At 42.4% G+C, this 23,721-nt stretch overlaps 1 protein-coding gene across 1 annotated transcript in view; it reads left to right on the top strand.

Annotated features, from left to right (window-relative positions):
* Window positions 1–23,721, top strand: part of HMCN1 (hemicentin 1) — a 944,468-nt gene that overhangs the window by 512,905 nt on the left and 407,842 nt on the right. Inside the window, exons 53-54 of the mRNA XM_073582913.1 lie at window positions 8,948–9,092; window positions 9,533–9,733. Coding sequence (XP_073439014.1) covers window positions 8,948–9,092; window positions 9,533–9,733 — 346 coding nt within the window. The remainder of the gene's footprint in view (window positions 1–8,947; window positions 9,093–9,532; window positions 9,734–23,721) is intronic.

Below are 23,721 nucleotides of genomic sequence, written 5' to 3' on the forward strand. Positions count from 1 at the left end.
CGGATATTAAACAAGAGATTGGCAAACTACCCTTTATTACTCAATTTCACAACAATCCCAGAGTTTTTACTAAGATCATTCAGAAATATTGGCCTATTTTAAAGAAAGACAAATTGGTGGGTGAATTTTTACCTGAAAAACCCAGGTTTGTTTATAGAAGGGCCCAAAATATTGGCAATTTGTTAGCACCCACCCAGAAGAAGGGTTTGATAAATGGCAGTAATATATTAAATGGGAAACATTCCAACATTACTGGGGGCTTTACCCCGTGTGGCAATTGTTCATGTTGTGTGCGTGTGAAAAACAAGAGAGTCACGCAGACTACCTTTTGGAATATGGAAAAAACTGAGATGTTCCATATTAAGGACAACTTAACATGCCATTCTACGGGGGTTATTTATATAGTAAAATGTCCCTGCAATAAGTTTTATGTTGGTCGTACGAAAAGAAAACTCAAAGAGAGAATAAAAGAACACCTGGACAATATCTCTAAGGGATTTTTAGGACATCCGCTGTCTCGCCATTTCGTGGAGAAACATGGCAAGACAGGTATGGGGTCCACCTTTTTTGGCATTCAAAAGGTTCGAAAAAATCCGAGGGGTGGTGATTACATTAAGAGTATGTCGAGGGTTGAGTCTAGGTGGATTTTTACACTGGACAGTTTGGTGCCAAATGGGCTTAATCATGAAATTGAACTTTATGCTTTGTGATCTATTTATATATTGCCTCCTTTTTTATCTCTCCCCTTGCATGCAGGGTTCTTTTCTCTATATTAATAATAATAAAAAGATCTCTCCTTGCTTTCCCGTAGTTAAGAAGGATTGTCCCTTTGGATATTAATTATTGTTGGAATTATAATTACAAACTGAAATATTTTGGGGGCGTGGAGTTTGTGTTATTCGTAATTTAATTGATTTTAAGTAGTCTGCACCTGGTTTTAAATTGTTTTACCTGAATAAAGTTTAGTTATTTATTGATTTTTAGTAATATTCAGTCTGAGGGTATTACGCCATATAATGGGATATGTTTGCGTCATTTTTTTTTTGTGGAGGCAGGGGCATATAGAGTGTGGGCGGTAGTGCAAGATCCATACCTTTGAGGAAGGGGGACGGTTCCCCCGAAACGCGTCAGGATTGGCCCTTGCACATGTTCGTCTTGCACGGACTGGTGATGTCACCACCCACAACTCACGCCCCCCGCCAGTCACGCCCCTTGCTCACTACGCTACTGTTCGGCGGCGCCATCGGCCGTGGCTGTCTGCTGCTCAGGGGGACGCGCTCCCTTGCGGGGAGCTGTTTCTTTTTGCAAACGGGAGGACGCTCCCTGGTTTTGCTCCAGTTTAGAGACTGTTCTTTTCAATATTCATGATTCAAAGAGCAATATGATTAGCCACAGCCAGTCTCCGCAACAGTGAGTAATGTCTGTCTTTTAAGTTTCATTGTTATTTTCAGTTTGCTTTACAAATTTATCACACAGCGTTTAAGCGCGGCCACTTCCAGTTCAGTTGCAGGAATACAATCCCCCTGTTAGTCCTGATCAATACAATAATGAATTGAGTCTCATGCATATATCATCAGCATAAATAAAGGAACAAAAAAAGGAAAAACATCCACAATAAGGTGTATCCATATGATAGCTGTAAATATATAATTACAGCAAAGAGCACCTAATGGTGCACAATCCTGATCAAATCGCCCTAATGCTGGAGACTCACACAATAAAATAGCCTTCACGTGGAAAAATACCATGGGTCACATGTCAATCACAGCTGAAGTGCCACATAGTCTGGTAGAATATATAGCATCCACAATATTTGAGATGAAGGTCCAGAAAAAATATATGTAGACCAGCGCACAACATGTGCACAAAATGGTTCAATCCCATAAAGATGAATAAATAACCGCACTGGATGCTGAGCTGCGCACATAAAACCACTTAAATGAGTGGTAATAAAGTATCAAACAGGCAGATGTTATTCAAGAATCCATGATAATACCAAGTGAAAACCACACTAATGTGGATCTGCATGAAAGACGCCACATAAATAAGTGGCAATAAGATATCAGGCAAACAACGCTGTTGAAAAACAGCCAAGTATGCCCAGTGAATGGCAGCCCTCTCAAGGTTAGAAGCAACAGCTCACATGTGAAACTGGTATAATGAAATGCATGAAAGGTCCATACCAAGGCAACAGTACAGACAGGACGGCAGAAGGGAGGAAACCCAACGCGTGTCGCCGTATCAAGACGGCTTCATCAGGGGAAATATTTTTTTTTTTTTGTTCCTTTATTTATGCTGATGATATATGCATGAGACTCAATTCATTATTGTATTGATCAGGACTAACAGGGGGATTGTATTCCCTTTTTGTTTTTACATGTTTTTAAATTTATATTGTTGTCAATAAAGCTTTTCTTGTTATTATTATATATATCGGTGGTGTTCATTTTTTATGTGGTCTTTCTTTCCGTTCTTGTTGCATTAACTCTTCATGTGACCATTTGCACCCACGACATTAATTATTTCATTGAGTATTTGCAGTGCGCCCTTACATTCTTTCCCATGGTGCCACAGAAATGACTAGAACAGGATTTATGTGATGTCATCAACACAGCTGTCCTTCATAACAAATTCCAGAACAAAATTGTCTGTTTCAAAGAAAGAGTATTCTAAGAAAATATTTTTATCTCCTGCATATGGCTGTCAGGGAGAGAAAAAACTTTTCTGTACCTACCTACCACTGGACCAGCACCAGATCTTTGCTGCTGTTTTTTATATGCTGTGGTGGTGATGTCATGGCCACAGTGCACGCGACCACTGCAGCCAATCCCTAAACTCAGCGATGATGCTGTAGTTGTTGGCTCAGGACTGCTATAATGAAACCCTCATTCAAAAGGACATTATGAATGGGATTGTTGGCCAGTTCTACTAATGTCTTTGGGATTAGTCTCTTGTGACCACCTGTGCATGAGGAGTAAAATTAGGCAAGATTCATTTCCTATGCAATGAGACTACATGAGAGATGTGGGTCGTTACCTTCAACCAGGTCTGGAAAGTAAGCATCTACCTCTGAAGGATCTAGGTGGGGTTGGACTAGGTTGTCGTTAAAATCAAATAGTTCAGCACATCTCTTACTAAAATCTTTTCCTTTTTGGTTAAACAGCATTCTCAAGCTTAGAAATTTTCCCCAATCCATAGGATACCGAAGAGCTTTTGGATTGGTCTGACTAATGGGATACTGACCAATCCCAAGAACCGGGGCTCTCCTGTGTGAATGAAGCCATGGTCAATAAATGTGCAATGTCACTCCATACATTCTTATGGGAGTGCTGAGGACCAGTGCTTGTATATCACTGATGGTCCCATTAATAATGAATGGGGAGCAAGTTTGTATGATCAACTGCCATTTCATTTACACAGGGCTCTTCAGAGCCCTGGATCTTGGGAATGGTGGTGGGCCCAGCGGTCAGACCCCCAGCCCCAAGGATAGGGGATAGGTTCTAAACTTTAGACAGCCAATTTCATTTTTACTGATTAATCTCTTCATTAGAAAACATAGATCTTAACATTTTCATACATGAGATGAGAAGAAATGGGATGAGAAATGTGTACAGGCTATCTGTATGGTTCAGTGACAAGTTTGTACATGCCAAACATCTATGCAATAGTCTTTCCTTAAATAGATTTCTCAAGTACCTGGATATTTGGATAGACAATTAATCAAGTGAAGCAAGATCAATGTTTAACCCCTTCCTGACATCAGACATACTATCCCGTCCATGGGACCCGGGCCCCTATGCCCATGGACGGGATAGTACGTCTACCGCGATCAGCGGCGCCCACGTGGTGAGCGCCGCTGATCGCGGCCGGGTGTCAGCTGATTATCACAGCTGACACCCGGCACAATGTGTCAGGGGCGGTCACGGACCGCCCCCGACACGTTAACCCCTTGCACACCGCGATCAAACATGATCGCGGTGTACCGGGGGTTAAAGGGAAGCATCGGCAGGGAGGGGGCTCCCTCCGTGCTTCCCTGAGCCCCCCACGGCAGCGCAATGTGCAGCGCTGCTGCGGGGGGCTCCTTTCCTGCAGTCCCCCGAATCCAAGATGGCGACGGGGGCCTTCGGGGGCCTGCAGGAAGCTGGCTTCCTCAGTGCCTGCAAAGCGCAGGCATGAGGAAGCCTTCTGCAGTGCCTGTGACAGATCGCTGATCTGTCACAGTGATCTGTGATGTGACAGATCAGCGATCTGTCACAAGACAGTGATGTCCCACCTGGGACTATTTAATAAAGTAAAAAAAAAAATAAAAAAAGTGTTGAAATAAATTTAAAAAAATCGCCAAATAAATTAGAAAAAAAAAAAATATTCCCCCAAATAAATCCATTTTTTAGAAATAATAAAAAAAAACAATAAAAGTACACATATTAGGTATCGCCACGTCCGTAACGACCCGCCCTATAAAACTGTCCCATTAGTTAATCCCTTTAGTGAACCCCTTAAAAAATAAAAATAAAAAACGAAGCAAAAAATAATGATTTATTATCATACCGCCAAACAAAAAGTGTAATAACGCGCGATCAAAAAGACGCATATAAATATCCATGGTACCGCTGAAAACATCATCTTGTCCCGCAAAAAATGAGCCACCACACAGCATCATCAGCGAAAAAATAAAAAGTTATAGCTCGCAGAATAAAGCGATGCAAAAATAATTATTTTTTATATAAAATAGTTTTCATTGCATAAAAGCGCCAATACATAAAAAAGACCTAAATAAGGTATCTCTGTAACCGTACTGACCCGAAGAATAAAACCGCTTTATCAATTTTATCGCACGCGGAACGGTGTAAACGCACCCCCCCAAAAGAAATTCATGAAACGCTGGTTTTTGTTCATTCTGCGTCCCAAAAATCGGAATAAAAAGCGATCAAAAAATGTCACGTGCCCGAAAATGGTACCAATAAAAACGTCAACTCGCCCCGCAAAAAATAAGACCTCACATGACTCGGTGGGTCAAAATACGGAAAAATTATAGCTCTCAATATGTGGTGATGCAAAAACTATTTTTACAATAAAAAGTGTCTTTTAGCGTGTGAAAGCCGCCAAACATAAAAACTGCCATAAATAGTAAATCAAACCCCCCGTTATCACCCCCTTAGTTAAGGAAAAATAATAAAATTAAAAAAATATATTTATTTCCATTTTTCCATTAGGGTTAGGGTTAGGGCTAGGGTTAGGGTTAGGGTAGGGTTAGGGCTAGGGTTAGGGTTAGGGTTAGGGCTAGGGTTAGGGTTAGGGCTAGGGTTAGGGTAAGGGTTAGAGCTGAGATTAGGGTTAGGGGTGTGTTGGGGTTCTAGTTGGAGTTAGAATTGGGGGTTTCCACTGTTTGGGCACATCAGGAGCTCTCCAAATGCAACATGGCGTCTGATCTCAATTCCAGCCAATTCTGAGTTGAAAAAGTCAAATGGTGCTCCTTCCCTTCCAAGCTCTGCCATGCGCCCAAACAGTGTTTTACCCCCACATGTAGGGTATCAGCCTACTCAGGACAAATTGCAAAACAATTTTTGGGGTCCAATTTCTCCTGTTACCCTTAGGAAAATAAAAAATTGGAAAAAAAGTGGAAAAAAATGATTTTTTTATTTTCACGTCCGAGCGTTATAAACTTCTGTGAAGCACTTGGGGGTTCAAAGTGCTCACCACACATCTAGATAAGTTCCGTGGGGGGCCTAGTGTCCAAAATGGGGTCACTTGTGGGGAGTTTCAATAGTTTAGGTACATCAGGGGCTCTCCAAACGCACATGACACCCGCAGACCATTCCATCAAAGTCTGCATTCCAAAATGTCACTGCTTCCCTTCCGAGCCCCGACGTGTGTCCATACAGTAGTTTTCTCCCACATATGGGGTGTCAGCGTACTCATGACAAATTGGACAACAACTTTTGGGGTCCAATTTCTCCTGTTACTCTTGGGAAAATAAAAAAATTGGGGACTAATTGATCATGTTTGTGGAAAAAATACGATTTTTTTTTATTTTCATGCCCGGGCATTATAAACTTCTGTGAAGCCCTTGGGGGTTCAAAGTGCTCACCACACATCTAGATAAGTTCCTTAGGGGGTCTCGTTTCCAAAATGGGGTCATTTGTGGGGGTTTCCACTGTGTAGGTACATTAGGGGCTCTCCAAAGGCAACATGACACCGGCAGAACATTCCCTCAAAGTCTGCATTCCAAAACGTCACTACTTCCCTTCCGAGCCCCGACGTGTGTCCATACAGTAGTTTTCTCCCACATATGGGGCGTCAGCGTACTTAGGACAAATTGGACAACAACTTTTGGGGTTCAATTTCTCCTGTTACCCTTGGGAAAATAAAAAAAATTGGGGACTAATTGATCATGTTTGTGGAAAAAATACGATTTTTTTATTTTCATGCCCGGGCATTATAAACTTCTGTGAAGCCCTTGGGGGTTCAAAGTGCTCACCACAAATCTAGATAAGTTCCTTAGGGGGTCTTGTTTCCAAAATGCGGTCAATTGTGGGGGTTTCCACTGTTTAGGTACATTACGGGCTCTCCAAAGGCAACATGACACCCGCAGACCATTCCATCAAAGTCTGCATTCCAAAACGTCACTATTTCCCTTCCGAGCCCTGACGTGTGTCCATACAGTAGTTTTCTCCCACATGTGGGGTGTCAGCGTACTCAGGACAAATTGGACAACAACGTTTGGGGTTCAATTTCTCCTGTTACCCTTGGGAAAATAAAAAAATTGGGGACTAATTGATCATGTTTGTGGAAAAAATACGATTTTTTTATTTTCATGCCCTGGCATTATAAACTTCAGTGAAGCCTTTGGGGGTTCAAAGTGCTCACCTCACATCTAGATAAGTTCCTTAGAGGGTCTAGTTTTCAAAATGGGGTCATTTGTGGGGGGTTTCCACTGTTTAGGTACATTAGGGGCTCTCCAAAGGCAACATGACACCCGCAGACCATTCCATCAAAGTCCGCATTCCAAAACGTCACTACTTCCCTTCCGAGCCCCGACGTGTGCCCATACAGTAGTTTTCTCCCACATGTGGGGTGTCAGCATACTCAGGACAAATTGGACAACAACTTTTTGGGTCCAATTTCTCCTGGTACCCTTGGGAAAATAAAAGAATGGTGACTAAAAGATCATGTTTGTGGAAAAAATACGAATTTTTTATTTTCACACCAGGGCGTTATAAACTTCTGTGAAGCACTGGGGGGTTCAAAGTGCTCACCACACATCTAGATAAGTTCCTTGGGGGGTCTAGTTTACAAAATGGTGTCATTTGTGGGGGGCTTCCACTGTTTAGGTACATCAGGGGTTTTCCAATCGCGACATGGTGTCCGATCTCAATTCCAGCCAAAAACGTCAAATGGCGCTGCTTCCCTTTCGAGCTCTGCCATGCGCCCAAATAGTGGTTTACCCCCACATGTGGGGTATCAGCGTACTCAGGACAAATTGCACAATAACTTTTAGGGTCCTGTTACCCTTGGAAATATAAGAATTGAGGGTGAAAAGATCATTTTTGTGGAAAAAATATGATTTTTTAATTGTACGGCTTTATGTTATAAACTTCTGTGAAGCCCTTGGGGGTTCAAAGTTCTCACCACACATCTAGATAAGTTCATTAGGGGGTCTAGTTTCCAAAATGGTGTCATTTGTGGGGGGTTTCCACTGTTTAGGTACATCAGGGGTTTTCCAATCGCGACATGGTGTCCGATCTCAATTCCAGCCAAAAACGTCAAATGGCGCTGCTTCCCTTCCGAGCTCTGCACATGTGGGGTATCAGCGTACTCAGGACAAATTGCATAATAACTTTTAGGGTCCTGTTACCCTTGGGAAAATAAAAATTGGGCTGAAAAGATCTTTTTTGTGGAAAAAATATGATTTTTTAATTGTACCGTTGTACATTATAAACTTCTGTAAAGCCCTTGTAGGTTCAAAGTTCTCACCACATTTCTAGATAAGTTCCTTGGGGGGTCTAGTTTCCAAAATGGGATCACTTGTAGGGGGTTTCCACTGTTTAGGTACATCAGGGACTCTCCAAACGTGACATGGTGTCCGATCTGAATTCCAGCCAATTTTGCATTGAAAAAGTCAAACGGCGCTCCTTCCCTTCTGAGCTCTGCCATGCGCCGAAACAGTCGTTTCCCCCCACATATCAGGTATCAGCGTACTCAGGACAAATTGCACAATAACTTTTGCAGTCCAATTTCTCCTGTTACCCTTGGTAAAATAAAAAAATTGAACCCGAAGTATTTTTTTTGTGAAAAAAAGTTAGATGTTCATTTTTTTTTAAATATTCAAAAAAATTCCTGTGATGCACCTAAAGGGTTAATAAACTTCTTGAATGTGGTTTTGAGCACCTTAAGGGGTGCAGTTATTAGAATGCTGTCACTTTTGGGTATTTTCTATCATATAGACCCCTCAAAGTGACCTCAAATGTGATGTGGTCCTAAAAATAAAATGGTGTTGTAAAAATGAGAAATCGCTGGTCAACTTTTAACCCTTATAACTTCTTAACAAAAAAAAATTTTGGTTCCAAAATTGTGCTGATGTAAAGTAAACATGTGGGAAATGTTAGTTATCAAGTTTTTTGTGTGCCGTATCTCTGTGATTTAAGGGCATAAAAATTCAAAGTTGGAAAATTGCAAAATTTTCAAAATTTTTGCCAAATTTACATTTTCCTCACAAATAAACGCAAGTTATTTGAATGAAATTTTACCACTAACATGAAGTACAATATGTCATGAGAAAACAATGTCAGAATCACTGGGATCCATGGAAGCGTTCCAGAGTTATGACCTCATAAAGGTACAGTGGTCAGAATTGTAAAAATTGGCCCGGTCATGAACGTGCAAACCGCCCTTGGGGGTGAAGGGGTTAATAAATCTTATATATCTGTAAATGTTTTTATTACAACAGCCTCTTGGTCCTGAGAGTCCTCTGGAAATTAATGGCTATAAACTCCATGCAGATAAGGCCCAGCTATCAGATACTGGGCGGTACACCTGTGTTGCCTCCAACATTGCTGGGGAGGATGAAAAGGACTTTGACGTCATTGTGCAAGGTTAGACCTGCATGTAAATATGCATCCTGAAATATAAAGCTACACTTCTGTCTGATATATCATTCAGTAGACTAGGGGTGGTCACTTTTAGGTTAAATCACATAGTTACATCTACGGAATAAAGCAGTCCAGTGTTATCTCTATTCTTCTGTGTTGTCCCTCCATCATTAGTCTGCGTTTGTATGTGGGCTTTGAACTCTAACCAATTGCCCAGTGAATAGCAATGCATGTTATATGGTTTATGTTTAGCTTTTTTCCTTGTCTTCTTTATTTGTCCTTCTTATGATGAACAAAACATTTTTATTTTTTTTCAGTTGTAACATTTTGTATAAATATTCATTTCTGCTGCATTTTATTATCCAGAAGCCTTGATTATACCTTAAGGGCTTAGATGGCATTAAGAGGAAATGAGCTTTTTTTTACTTTTTTATATTTTTTAGTTCCACCAACATTTTTGAAGTTAGCTGGAATTCTTCTAAATGCTGACAGCGATGTATCACGAAATGGAGATAACAAAGATGTTATTGTCCACAACCCACTGACTTTATATTGCGAAACGAATGCCGTGCCTCCACCCAGTATCTCATGGTATAAGGATGGACAACTTCTCACCTCAAATGATAAGGTGTTTATACTACCAGGTACAGTGAATAATATTACATTACTGAGTATATGGAATCATATAATATATACTATATGACGTCACATTGCAATTTGCTTGTACCACACATTCTACAACGTGTGACTCTACAAATTATTTTAAGAATCATAAAATAAATAAAACATCCTAAACCAGAAAAGCATAAGTTTTGACATTAAATTATTTGTCATTAAAGAAGTAAGAAAGACAACAGTATATACAGTGGAGGAAATAATTATTTGATCCCTTGCTGATTTTGTAAGTTTGCCCAGTGTCAAAGACATGAACAGTCTATAATATTAAGGGTAGGTTCATTTAACATTGAGAGATAGAATATCAAAAATAAACCCCAGAAAATCACATTGTATAAATTATATAAATTTATTTGCATTTTGCAGTGACAAATAAGTATTTGATCCCCTACCAACTATTAAGAGTTCTGGCTCCTACAGACCAGTTAGACGCTCCAAATCAACATGTTACTTGCTTTAAATCCAGCTGTTTTACATAGTCATCTTTGTAAAAGACTCCTGCACACAGACTCAATTAATCAGTCAGACTCTAACCTCTACAACATGGGCAAGATCAAGAGCTTTACAAGGATGTCAGGGACAAGATCATAAACCTGCACAGAGCTGGAATGGGCTGCAAAACCATAAGTAAGATGCTGGCTGAGAAGGAGACAAATGTTGGTGCAATTGCAAGAAAATGGAATAAATACAAAATGACTGTCAATCAACATTGATCTGGGGCACCATGCAAAATCTCACCTCTTGAGGTATCCTTGATCATGAGGAAGATAAATGGAAAAAATGTAGATATCACCCAAGCTGCTGTAACAATAACAATCCAGGCAAATAGATGATGAATGGATGGTTATTTATTTTGCATTTCTCTATGCGTTTTGAAGACAGAGCGACTTCTTCCTCAGGAGATGTAGTCGCTTTGACTTCAAAACGTGTAGACAGTCACTCTGACTTCAAAATGTGTAGAGAAATTAGGGTACATCTCCTGAGGAAGAAGTCGCTCTGACTTCGAAACGCATAGAGAAATGAGAAATAAATAACCATCGTTCATCATCAATTTGCCTGGATTGTTATTGTTACAGCAGCGCGGGTGATATCCAAGTTTTTTTCATTTATCTGCATTGAACCTGTCAGTGACCTGACTTGTGGATCTGCGGCAGCTGTAAACTCTGATGACTCATATACACCTTGAACATTGTGAAAATTAGGTGAGTGCAAACTAAGGTTTAAATATACATCACCATCAGATAAGACCCGATGTGCACTTTCTCTCTCCTAGTGTTTTTTGTGTGATCATGAGGAAGGTGAGAGATCAGTCTAAAACTACACAGGGGGAACTTGTTAATGATCGCAAGGCAGCTGGGACCACAGTCACCAAGAAAACCAAGTAGGTCCCCCTACTCAAGAAGGCACATGTGCAGGCACATCTGAGGTTTGCCAATGAGCACCTGGATGATTCTCTGAGTGATTTAGAGAAGGTGCTATGGTCAGATGAGACAAAAATTGGGCTCTTTGGCATTAACTCAACTCGCTATTTTTGGAGGAAGAGAAATGTGCCTATAACCCAAAGAACACCGTCCCCACTGTCAAGCATGGAGGTGGAAACATTATGCTTTGGGTGTGTTATTTTGCTAAGGGCACAGGACTACTTCACCGTATCAATGGGAGAATGTATGGAGCCATGTACCGTAAAATCTTGAGTGACAACCTCCTTCCCTTCGCCAGGACATTAAAAATGGGAAGTGACTGGGTCTTCCAGCAAGACCGTGACCCAAAACATACAGCCAAGGCAACAAAGGAGTCGCTCAAAAAGAAGAACATTAATTTCATGAAGTGGCCAAGACAGTATCCAGACCATAATCCCATAGAAAACTTATGGAGGGAGTTGAAGCTCTGAGTTGCCAAGTGACAGTCTCAAAATCTTAATGATTTAGAGATGATCTACAAAGAGGAGTGGACCAAAATTCCTCCTGACATGTGCGCAAACCTCAAAAAACGTCTGACTGCTGTGCTTGCCACCAACCATTAAGTCTTGTTTGCCAGAGGAATCAAATACTTATTTCTCACTGCAAAATGCAAATACATTTATATAATTTGCACAATGTGATTTTCTGGATTTTATTTTTGATATTCTATATCTCAATGTTAAAATTAACCTACCCTTAAAATTATAGGCTGTTCATGTCTTTGACAGTGGGCAAACTTATAAAATCAGCAAGGGATCAAATACTTATTTCCCCCACTGTATACAATAACCATAGCACGTATTTCCTGATTCCCTTACGCTATCTATCTGTCTTTGCTCGTATATGGTTTCCTGCATGTTTATTACCTCAGTTCATTGATGTTAATACACACTTGCCTAGATATGTTCTGATCAGTTGAGTTTGTCTATTTCTTCAGTGCAAATTCATCCTGAATGCAATTTAGCTTCTGTCTTCTAATTCTCCCCTCCTGTGTTTCTGTGACCTATCTTCATGCAGCTTTTCCTCCCTTCTCACACCTAGCCTATTCCTTGTGCACTTTGATAGCACCACGCCGGATCCCTGCTCTGAAAGGCAGGGTCTCCGACTTGTCATTTCACTCACCCGTGCTGTGGTCGGTTCTTCCCTTCCCCATGCTCTGCGTGCTTCCAGCAGAGACTCCAGCTGGGCCTCCAACCATTTCCATAGAGCATGTGTGCGTGAGCTCCCACCCTCTTAAAGTGCCAGCGCGTGCACTTGCTATTTCCTCCCCAGCCAATGGCTGTGGGGCAATGTGTATATACAGCTGTGCTCAAAAGTTTACATAACCTGGAGGACTTTCTGCTTTTTTGGCATTTTTTCAGAAAATATGAATGATAACACCAAAACTTTTTCTCCTCTCATGGTTAGCGGTTGGGTGAAGCCATTTATTGTCAAACTCCTGTGTTTTCTCTTTTTAAATCATAATGACAACCCAAAACATCCAAATGACCCTGATCAAAAGTTTACATACTCTGGTGATATTGGTCTGACAACATGCACAGAAGTTGACACAAATGGGTTTGAATGGCTACTAAAGGTAATATCCTCACCTGTCACCTGTTTGCTTGTAATCAGTGTGTGTGCATAAAAGCTGAGTGAGTTTCTGGGATTCAGACCGACTCTTGCTTCTTTCATCCAGCTATTGACATTTCTGGATTGTGAGTCATTGGGAAAGCAAAAGAATTGTCAATGGATCTACAGGAAAAGGTAGTTGAACTGTATAAAACAGGAAAGAGATAAAAAAAATATCCAAGGAATTGATAATGCCAGTCAGCAGCGCTCAAACCGTGATTAGCAAATGAAAAATCAGGGGCTCTGTAGAAACAAAACCACTGTCAGGTAGACCAACAAAGGTGTCGTCCACAACTGCCAGGAAAATTGTTTGAGATGCAAAGAAAAACCCACAAATAACATCAGTTGAAATACTGGACTCTGAAAACTAGCGGTGCGGCTGTTTCAAGATGCACAATAAGGAGGTACTTGAAGAGAAATGGGCTGCATGGTCGAGTCGCCAGCAGAAAACTATTACTTGTGGGGGGTTTCCACAGTTTAGGCACATCAGGGGCTCTCCAAATGCGACATGACACTCGCCGACCATTCCATCAATGTCTGCATTCCAAAACGTCGTTATTTCCCTTCCGAGCACCGACGTGTGCCCATACAGTAGTTTTCTCCGACATATGGGGTGTCAGCCTACTCAGGACAAATTGTAAAACAGCTTTTGGGGTCCAATTTCTCCTGTTACCCTTGGAAAAATAGCAAAATTGGGGACTAAAAGATCATGTTTGTGGAAAAAATATGATTTTTTTATTTTCACGCCCAAGCATTATACACTTCTGTGAAGCCCTTGGGGTATCCAAGTGCTCAACACACATCTAGATAAGTTCCTTGGGGGTCTAGTTTCCAAATTGGGGTTACTTGTGGGGGTATCCACTGTTTAGGCACATCAGGGGCTCTCCAAACGCGACATGACACGTGCATACCATTCCATCAAAGTCTGCATTCCAAAACATCACTACTAGAGTTGAGCGAAACAGGTCGGCCACATTCATAAGTCGCCGACTTATGGCAAATTCGGGTTTCGCCGACCGAAACCCGACCACAGCGTGCAGTCGGCCATACGATCGGCAAAACGAGTGCCAAAGTCTGATTTCCCAGAATGCTTGCACGTGACTTTTTTCAGCCACTTAGCAAGGACATACACTATGGGCGACAAGATGATATGTGCAGCGTCGAGAGAGAGATTTTGCGCACTTTAAAAAAGCGGTCCGGGATGTTGGTGTGTTTACTGTCCTCCACTCCCTGCCGACTTTGCTTCCCCATTGGCTTGCATTGGGTTTCGTGTTTCAGTCGGACCTTCGACTTTTCCCGATAGATGGTCGATTTCGTTCGACTTGACTTTTGAGAAAGTCGGGTTTCATGAAACCCGACTCGACCCTATAAAAGGCAAAGTCGCTCATCTCTAGTCACCACTTCCCTTCTGAGCCCCAACGTGTGCCCATACAGTAGTTTTCTCCCATATATGGGGTATCAGCATACTCAGGACAAATTGGAAAACAACTTTTGGGGTTGAATTTCTCCTGTTACCCATGGGAAAATAAAAAAATTGGGGACAAAATGATCTTGTTTGTGGAAAAAATATGATTATTTTTTTTTTTCACGCCCGGGCGTTATAAACTTCTGTGAAGCACTTGGGGGTTCAAAGTGCTCACCACACATCTAGATAAGTTCCTTGGGTGTGTAGTTTTCAAAATGGGGTCACTTGTGGTGGGATTCCACTGTATAGGCACATCAGGGGCTTTCCAAAACACGACATGGCGCCCGATCTCAATTCCAGCCAATTTTGCATTGAAAAAGTCAAACGACGCTAATTCCCTTCCAAGCTCTGCCATGCACCCAAACAGTGGTTTACCCCCACATATGGGGTATCAGCGTACTTAGGATAAATTGCACAATAACCTTTTGGGTCCTGTTTCCCTTGGGAAAATAAAAATTGGGGTGAAAAGATCATTTTTGTGGAAAAACATGATTTTTTAATTTTACGGCTGTACGTTATAAACTTATGTGAAGCCCTTGGGGGATCAAAGTTCTCACCACACATCTAGATAAGTTCCTTGGGGGTCTAGTCTCCAAAATGGTGTCATTTGTGGTGGGTTTCCACTGTTTAGGTACATCAGGGGCTCTCCAAATGCAATATGGCGTCAAGCAAATTCTGCATTGAAAAAGTCAAACGGCGCTCATTCCCTTCCGAGCTCTGCCATGCGCCCAAAACAGTGGTTAACCCCCACATATGGGGTATCAGAATACTCAGGACAAATTTATCAATAACTTTTGGGGTCCTGTTACCCTTGGGAAAATAAAAATTGGGGGTGAAAAGATCATTTTTTGAGGAAAAAAATGATTTTTTATTTTCACGGCTCTGAGTTATAAACTTCTGTGAAGCTCTTGGGGGTTCAAAATTCTCACCACACATCTAGATAAGTTCCTTGAGGGGTATAGTTTCCAAAATGGGGTCACTTGTGGGTGGTTTCCACTGTTTAGGCACATCAGGGGCTCTCCAAACGCGACATGGCGTCCGATCTCAATTCCAGCCAATTTTGCATTTAAAAAGTCAAACGGCGCTCCTTCCCTCCTGAGCTCTGCCATGAGCCGAAACAGTAGTTCCCCCCACATATCAGGTATCAGTGTACTCAGGAGAAATTGCACAATAACATTTGCAGTCCAATTTCTCCTGTTACCCTTGGTAAAATAAAAAAAAATTGGACCTAAATTAATTTTTTTGTGAAAAAAGTTAAATGTTATTTTTTTTAAATATTCAAAAAATTCCTGTGAAGCACCTGAAGGGTTAATAAACTTCTTGAATGTGGCTTTGAGCACCTTGAGGGGTGCAGTTTTTAGAATGGTGTCACTTTTGGGTATGTTCTATCATCTAGACCCCCTCAAAGTGACTTCAAATGTGATGTAGTCCCTAAAAAAAAATGGTGTAAAAATGAGAAATCGCTGGTCAACTTTTAACCCTTATAACTTCCTAACAAAAAAAATTTGGTTCCAAAATTGTCCTGATGTAAAGTAAACATGTGGGAAATGTTCCTTATTAAGTATTTTGTGTGCCATATCTCTGTGATTTAAGGGCATAACAATTCAAAGTTGGAAAATTGCAAAATTGTCAAAATTTTCACCAAATTTCCATTTTTTTCATAAATAAACCCAAGTTATATCAATGAAATGTTACCACTGAAGTACAATATTTCACGAGAAAACATTGTCAGAATCACCGGGATCCATGGAAGCGTTCCAGAGTTATAACCTCATAAAGGGACAATGGTCAGAATTGTAAAAATTGGCCCGGTCATTATCCTTGGGAGTAAAGGGGTTAAGAAATGGAGTATGTAAACTTTTGATCAGGGTCATTTGGATGTTTTGGGTTGTCATTATGATTTAAATAGAGAAAACACAGTAGTTTGACAATAAATGGTTTCACCAAACCACTAACCATGAGAGGAGAAAAAGTTTTGGTGTTATCAATCATATTCTCTGAAAAAGGCAAGAAAGCAAAATTCTGCCAGGGTATGTAAACTTTTGAGCACAACAGTATTGTTTTCTCCATACTAGGGAGGTACCTGAGCAACTTTCCTGTTTCGCAGTCTAAGTTGCGTAAGGTTGCGTACCAGTCCCTGCTTCCCTCTGGTGCAGACCCTGCCTGCTGCACTCTAGTGAAGACCCTGCCTGCTGCACTCTGGTGCAGATCCTGCCTGCTGCACTCTGGTGCAGACCCTGCCTGCAGCACTCTGGTGCAGACCCTGCCTGCTGCACTCTGTTACAAACTATGCCTGCTGCACCATCCAGTCTGTCCTACTGGGTCCAGCAGCTGCACGTCCATTAGTTTGTCCTGGAGTGGAACTTGGCGTTCATCAGGAGCAAATTCTACCCTCACCATCAGAGGCTCTAGTGAACAGTACGGTGCTTGCTTAGTCACACCCCTCCAGGCTTTCCACAATCCATGGCACAGTGATTCCACAAACCATATCCGTGACACACTTAAACCTGTATAAATTTAGAGTCCCTGGTCTGTCTGACCGTAGTCTGCCTCCATAAATGTGGCTCTTTAAGTTTGCAGCCAAAATATGCCAGAAATGGACTCGAAGCGCCCAGACAGTATAAACTATCACTGTTTATTAAATGTACTAAGCTATTCTTTTTCCCCACACTTACTCTTTCATTATGCTTACAGATGCCCTTACAGTTTTTGCTCCACTAAATCTCACTGTCCTTACCTATCCCCAAACCCCAGCACCCTCTAACCAAATAATCATCTCTCCTTCCCTCTTACCTCTCCACCTGACCTCTTCTGCAGATGTGCTTCTCAACCTCGGATCTCTCCTACTAAAACATAAAACAAGCCAGCGACTCTCCTTCTCCCACCTACTCTCTCTCTCTCTCTGCTTCTCCTCACTACTAGCGAATAACTCCCAATCCTGGACCCCTTCAGCTGATACTTCCCATTAATCCCCGTCTTATCGCTTTCTACCTAATATGAATTTACCAATCTCTCCTACGTAAAACTTGTGACCCTGACACCCACCCCCCTGCTATATCTGCAATATGCTCCATGTAATTCATGACCCCTTCACCTCTTGCAATCTTTCCTTTATGGCCCTCAATGAAACATGGTTGACACCCTTCAACACTGCCTCTTCTGCTGTGCTGTGCTACAGTGGCCTCCATTTCACCCACATTTCTCTCCCTGGCAACAGACAGTGTGGGTCTTCTCCTTTCTACCAACTGTACCTTCAACCCAATCCCACTTCTACACTGTCACAATGTGCCACAACCCAATGGGGGGGGTGGTCAGTGGACGTCGCAACACACACACAATGGGATGGAAATGGGGAGTGGAAGGCCCTACTGATAGGGAATAGTCACCACCTGCGCTCAAACCTGAGCCTACACCTGCACTCCCCTAACGTTCAAAATGGGTCCTTACCCCCACCGCTGTCAGGAAACTCATCCCTCGCTGTCACCTAGCACTGTCCTGGCTAGTGCACTGGTCGGCAAGGGGCGCTAGCATCACCACTGCAGATAGTACCATACAGGGGACAGTGACAATCACAAAAGGGACAAGGAATAAACACATCACTTAGCTTCCAGACACTGCTGCCAATCTCCATACCGCAGATGACGCAGAAACAGGACTCCAAACACCAGAAGTAGCTGACACCAGAGAGCTGCAACTGCACAGCTGGTCTCCATAGTGAAACTCTATCACCAACAGTCAGCTGATGCATCAGGTGATCATTTAAAGGATGGTTGGAGTGGTCACCACCCACATCAGCTGACACAGCAACTCTGTAGTTACAGCAGATTGCCAGTGGGAGAAAACTGACATTAACCCTTGCTGGTCCTGAAAGGAGAGAAGCTACATTTAACCCCTTCCCAACCTTTGACGCCATGTAGACATCATGAAAGTCGGTGGCAATCCAACCTATGATGCCTATGTGGCATCATGAATTGATTGCGTTCCTGTGGGTCGGGTGACCGAGGTCAATGAAAGGTCACCCGACTCGCAGGTACAGGGGGCTAAATGCTTCAACCCAGAGGGGGTGGCTTTGCCCCCCGTGGCTACGATCGCTCTGATTGGCTGTTTCACTTTCAACAGCCAATCAGAGAGATTGTAATATTTCACCAATGAAACTTGGTGAAGTATTTCAATCCAACCATAGCCGATGCTTCATTACCATCGGCCATGGCTGGAGACCGCTATGTGATCCCCCATGACTGATGGTGGCGATTTGCTGCCAACATCAGTATTTGCTCCCCCTCCCCTGCCCTCTGCTCCCCCGCCTTCCGATCACCCCCGGTACCTCCTGAGTCCTGGTTCCTCCTGGTGTTCCTCTAATTTTCATACATGGGTGCCGCCATCTTCCAAAATGGCGGGCGCATGCGCAATGCACCCGCCGAATCTGCTGGCTGGCAGATTCATTTATTCATTCCAGGTACATTTTGATCACTGTGATAAACTTTATCACAGTGATCAAAATAAAAAAAAGTTAATAACCCCTCCCTTCATCATCCCCATAGGTAAGGAGAAATAATAAAATAAAGAAAATATATTTATCTTTATTTTTCCATTAGGGTTAGGGTTAAAATTAGGGTTAGGGTTGGAATTAGGGTTAGGGTTAGAATTAGGGTTAGGGTTGGAATTAGGGTTAAGGTTGTAATTAGGGTTAAGGTTGTAATTAGGGTTAAGATTAGGGTTAGGGGTGTGTTGGGGTTAGGTTTGGGATTAGGGTTAGGCTTATGGTTAGGGTTATGGTTATTATTATTATTTATTTATATAGCGCCATTAATTCCATGGTGCTGTACATGAGAAGAGGGGTTACATGCAAAGTTATAAATATCGTTAACAGTAAACAAGTTTCCACAAAAAATTTACAATTACAGACTGGTACAGAGGGGAGAGGACCCTGTCCTTGCGGACTTACATTCTACTCGATTGCGGGGGGAAAAGACAGAAGGTAGGCGGTGCAGCAGCTCTGGTGGTGATGAGGCGGCAGCTCAGGCGGTGGTGAGGCATCAGAATGGTTATTGCAGACTGTAAGCTTTCCTGAAAAGATGGGCTTTCAGGTTTTGTTTGAAGGATCCGAGGGTGGTGGGTAATCGGACGTGTTGAGGCATGGCATTCCAGAGGATAGGGGATATTCAGGAGAAATCTTGGAGGTGGTTGTGTGATGACGAACGAATAAGTGTGGAGAAGAGTAGGAGGTCTTGGGAGGATCGGAGAGTACGTGAGGAAAGATATTGGGAGATTAGTTCAGAGATATAGGGAGGGGAAAGGTTGTGGATGGCTTTGTAGGTCAGTGTTAGTAGTTTGAACTGGATTCGTTGGGGAATTGGGAGCCAATAGAGAGATTTGCAGAGGGGAGAGGCAAGGGAGTAGCGAGGAGAGAGGTGGATTAGTCGGGCAGCAGAATTGAGGACAGACTGGAGTGATGCAAGAGAGTTAGCAGGGAGGCCACAGAGGAGAGTGTTGCAGTAGTCAAGGCGGGAGATGATGAGGGCATGTACAAGAGTTTTAGTAGATTGAGGACTGAGGAAGGGACAGATTCTGGAAATATTTGAGTTGGAGGTGACAGGAGGTGGCAAGAGATTGGACATGCGGTTTGAAGGACACTGCAGAGTTGAGAGTTACTCCAAGGCAGCGGATTTCAGGTGCGGGAGAGAGCATGATGCCATTTACCATAATAGATAGATCGGGTAGATGGAGGAAAGATAATGAGTTCAGTTTTGTCTACGTTGAGTTTTAGGAAGCGAGAGGTGAAAAAGGAGGATATGGCTGAAAGACACTCCAGGATTCTGGACAGCAGAGAGGTGACATCTGGGCCAGAGAGGTAGATCTGAGTGTCATCTGCATACAGGTGGTACTGGAAGCCATGGGACTTTATGAGTTGTCCTAGGCCAAGTGTATAGATGGAAAAAAGTAGGGGCCCCAGGACAGAGCCTTGGGGGACTCCAACAGAGAGGGGGTGGGATGAGGACGTAGTGTGGGAGTGGGAAACGCTAAATGTGCGGTCAGAAAGGTATGAGGAAATCCAGGACAGGACGAAGTCTTTTATGCCAAGGGAAGAAAGAATCTGTAGCAGTAGGCAGTGGTCAACTGTGTCAAAGGCAGAGGGCAGGTCAAGAAGGAGGAGGATGGAAAACTGTCTGTTAGCTTTGGCTGTGAGTAAGTCATTAGTAATTTTGGTCAGGGCAGTATCAGTGGAGTGGTAGGGGTGGAAGCCAGATTGCAGGATGTCAAGAAGGGAGTTAGATAAGAGGTGGGAGGAAAGTTGAGCATGTACATGCTGTTCAAGGAGTTTGGAAGCAAACGGGAGCAGTGATATGGGGTGATAGCTGGGCAGAGCAATTGGGTCAAGATTTGATTTTTTGAGGATGGGTGTTATGGTGGCATGCTTGAAGGCAGAGGGGAAGGTACCAGAAGTTAGGGATAGGTTGAAGAGATGGGTTAGGGCTGGAATGATCATGTTAGTGAGGTTGGGAAGCAGGTGGAAAGGGATGGGGTCAAGTGCACAGGTGGTGAGGTGTGATTTGAAAAGGAGATGAGTAAGCAGAGGTCTGGTATGTGGAGCGGTTGGGGTGGTGGAGCTGTAAAAGTTTGCCTTGTTTGGTCAATCTTGTTTTTAAAGTAGGTGGCAAAGTCCTCAGCAGAGATGAGGGGAGTTGGAGGTGGCAGTGGTGGGCGGAGGAGAGAGTTGAATGTGCTGAACAGTTGTTTTGGGTTGTGGGATAGTGATGGTTAGGGTTGGGATTAGGGATAGGGGTGTGTTGGGGTTAGGATTGTGGTTAGGGGTGTGTTGGGGTTAAGGTTGAGTTAGAATTGAGGGGTTTCCACTATTTAGGTACATCAGGGGGTCTCCAAACATGACATTGCGCCACCATTGATTCCAGCTAATTTTGCATTCAAAAAGTCAAACAGTGCTCCCTCAAACAGTGGTTTACCCCCACATATGGGGTATCAGCGTACTCAGGAAAAATTTAACAACAACTTTGGGGGTCTAATTTCTCCTGTTACCCTTGGGAGAATAAAAAAAATTGGGGGCTAAAAAATTATATTTGTGGAAAAAAAATGATTTTTTATTTTTACGTGAAGCACTTGGGGGTTCAAAGTGCTCACCACAGATCAAGATAAGTTCCTTTGGGGGTCTAGTTTCCAAAATAGGGTCACTTTTGCAGGGTTTCTACTATTTAGGCACATGAGGGGCTCTGCAAATGTAATATGATGCCCGCAGACCATTACATCAAAGTCGGCGTTTCAAAACGTCACTACTTCCCTTCCAAGCCCCGACGTGTACCCAAACAGTAGTTTTCCCCTCCAACATATGGGGTACCAGCGTACTTAGGCCAAACTGGACAACAACTTTTGGGGTCAATTTCTCCTGTTACCCTTGGGAAAATAAAAAATTGTGGGCTAAAAAATCATTTTATGAGGAAAAAAATTATTTTTTATTTTCACAGCTCTGCGTTATAAACTTCTGTGAAGCACTTCAAAGTGCTCACCACACATCTAGATAAATTCCTTGAGGGATCAAGATTTCAAAATGGGGTCACTTCTTGGGGAGCTCCAATGTTTAGGCACACAGGGGCTCTACATACGTGACATGGTGTCTGCTAACAATTGTAGCTAATTTTCCATTCAAAAAGTCAAATGGCGCTCCTTCCCTTCCGAGCCCTGCTGTGTGCCCAAACAGTGGTTTATGACTACATATGAGGTATCGGTGTACTCAGGAGAAATTGCCCAACAAATTTTAGGATCCATTTTATCCTGTTACCCATGTGAAAATGAAAAAATTGAGGCTAAAAGAAAATTTTTGTGAAAAAAAGTGCTTTTTCATTTTTACGGATCAATTTGTGAAGCACCTGGGGGTTCCAAGTGCTCACTATGCATCTAGATAAGTTACTTGGTGGGTCTAGTTTCCAAAATGGGGTCACTTGTGGGGGTGCTCCAATGTTTAGGCACACATGGGCTCTCCAAATGCCACATGGCAGCAGCTAAATATTCCAGCATATTTTCTATTCAAAAAGTCAATTGGCGCTCCTTCCATTCTGAGCCCTACCATGAGCACAAAAAGTGGTTTATGACCACATATGAGGTATCAGTGTACTCAGGAGAAATTTTCCAACAAATTTTAGGATCCATTTTATCCTATTGCCCGTGTGAAAAGGAAAAAATTGATGCTAAAAGAAAATTTTTGTTGGAAAAGTTAAAATGTCCATTTTTTCCTTCCACGTTGCATTAGTTCCTGTGCTTACCTGAAGGGTTAATAATCTTCTTGAATGTTGTTTTGAGTAGTTTGAGGGGGGCAGTTTTTAGAATGGTGTCAATTTTGGGTATTTTCTGACATTTAGACCCCTCAAAGTGACTTCAAATGTGAGGTGGTCCCTAAAAAAAATGGTTTTGTAAATTTTGTATTAAAAATGAGAAATCGCTGGTCAACTTTTAACCCTTATAACTTCCTAACAAAGAAAAAAAAATGTAGTTTCCAAAATTGTCCTGATGTAAAGTAGACATGTGGGAAATTATTTATTAACTATTTTGTGTCACATAACTCTCTCGTTTAACAGAATAAAAATTCAAAATTTGAAAATGGCAAAATTTTCTAAATTTCCCCCAAATGTCAGTTTTTTTCACAAATAAACACAAAAATTATCAACCTAAATTTATCACTAACATGAAGCCCAATATGTCATGAAAAAACTATCTCAGAATGGCTAGGATCTGTTGAAACGTTCCTGAGTTATTACCTCATAAAGTGACCCCGGTCAAAATTGCAAAAAATGGCCAGGTCATTAAGGTCAAAATAGGCTGGGTCATGAAGGGGTTAAAACAGAGTGGAACCAGAGCTGCCATGAATTAAAAAATGGATCAAGACATGCACTCCCTTATCCTCCCCTCTTTTGAAGTCAACTCTATCCACATCTACTCTCCCTCCAACCTCCAAGTGACCATTATATACCGACCTCCAGGCTCGGCCACTGCCTCTATTGACCAATTCGCCACCTGGCTTCTTCACTTTGTCTCTGCTGACATTCCTACCACCATCATGGGTGACTTCAATATCCCCATTGACAAACAGCAACCTCCAAACTTCTGTCACTTCATCTTTTAGATTTACTCAGTAGTCCTCCTCAGCCACCCACACAAACATTAGATTTTATCTTCACCGACCTCTGCTCCATATTTAACCTCACAACTTCCCCTCTCACCCTATATGACCACCATCTACTCACATTCATACCTGTCCTCCTCACCTGCCACCCATTTCCAGCAATTAGCGCACTCTCACAGAAACCTTGCACATCTAGACACTCGCACACTCTGTGACTCTAGTCTACCACAGGCATTTATATCTTCAGTCCACAACAAAGACAGTGCCACTGCTTTCTACAGTGACACTCTC

Source organism: Dendrobates tinctorius, unplaced genomic scaffold (assembly GCF_039654945.1).
Source record: "Dendrobates tinctorius isolate UK_male_01 unplaced genomic scaffold, ASM3965494v1 ptg000074l, whole genome shotgun sequence".
Taxonomy (NCBI): domain Eukaryota; kingdom Metazoa; phylum Chordata; class Amphibia; order Anura; family Dendrobatidae; genus Dendrobates; species Dendrobates tinctorius.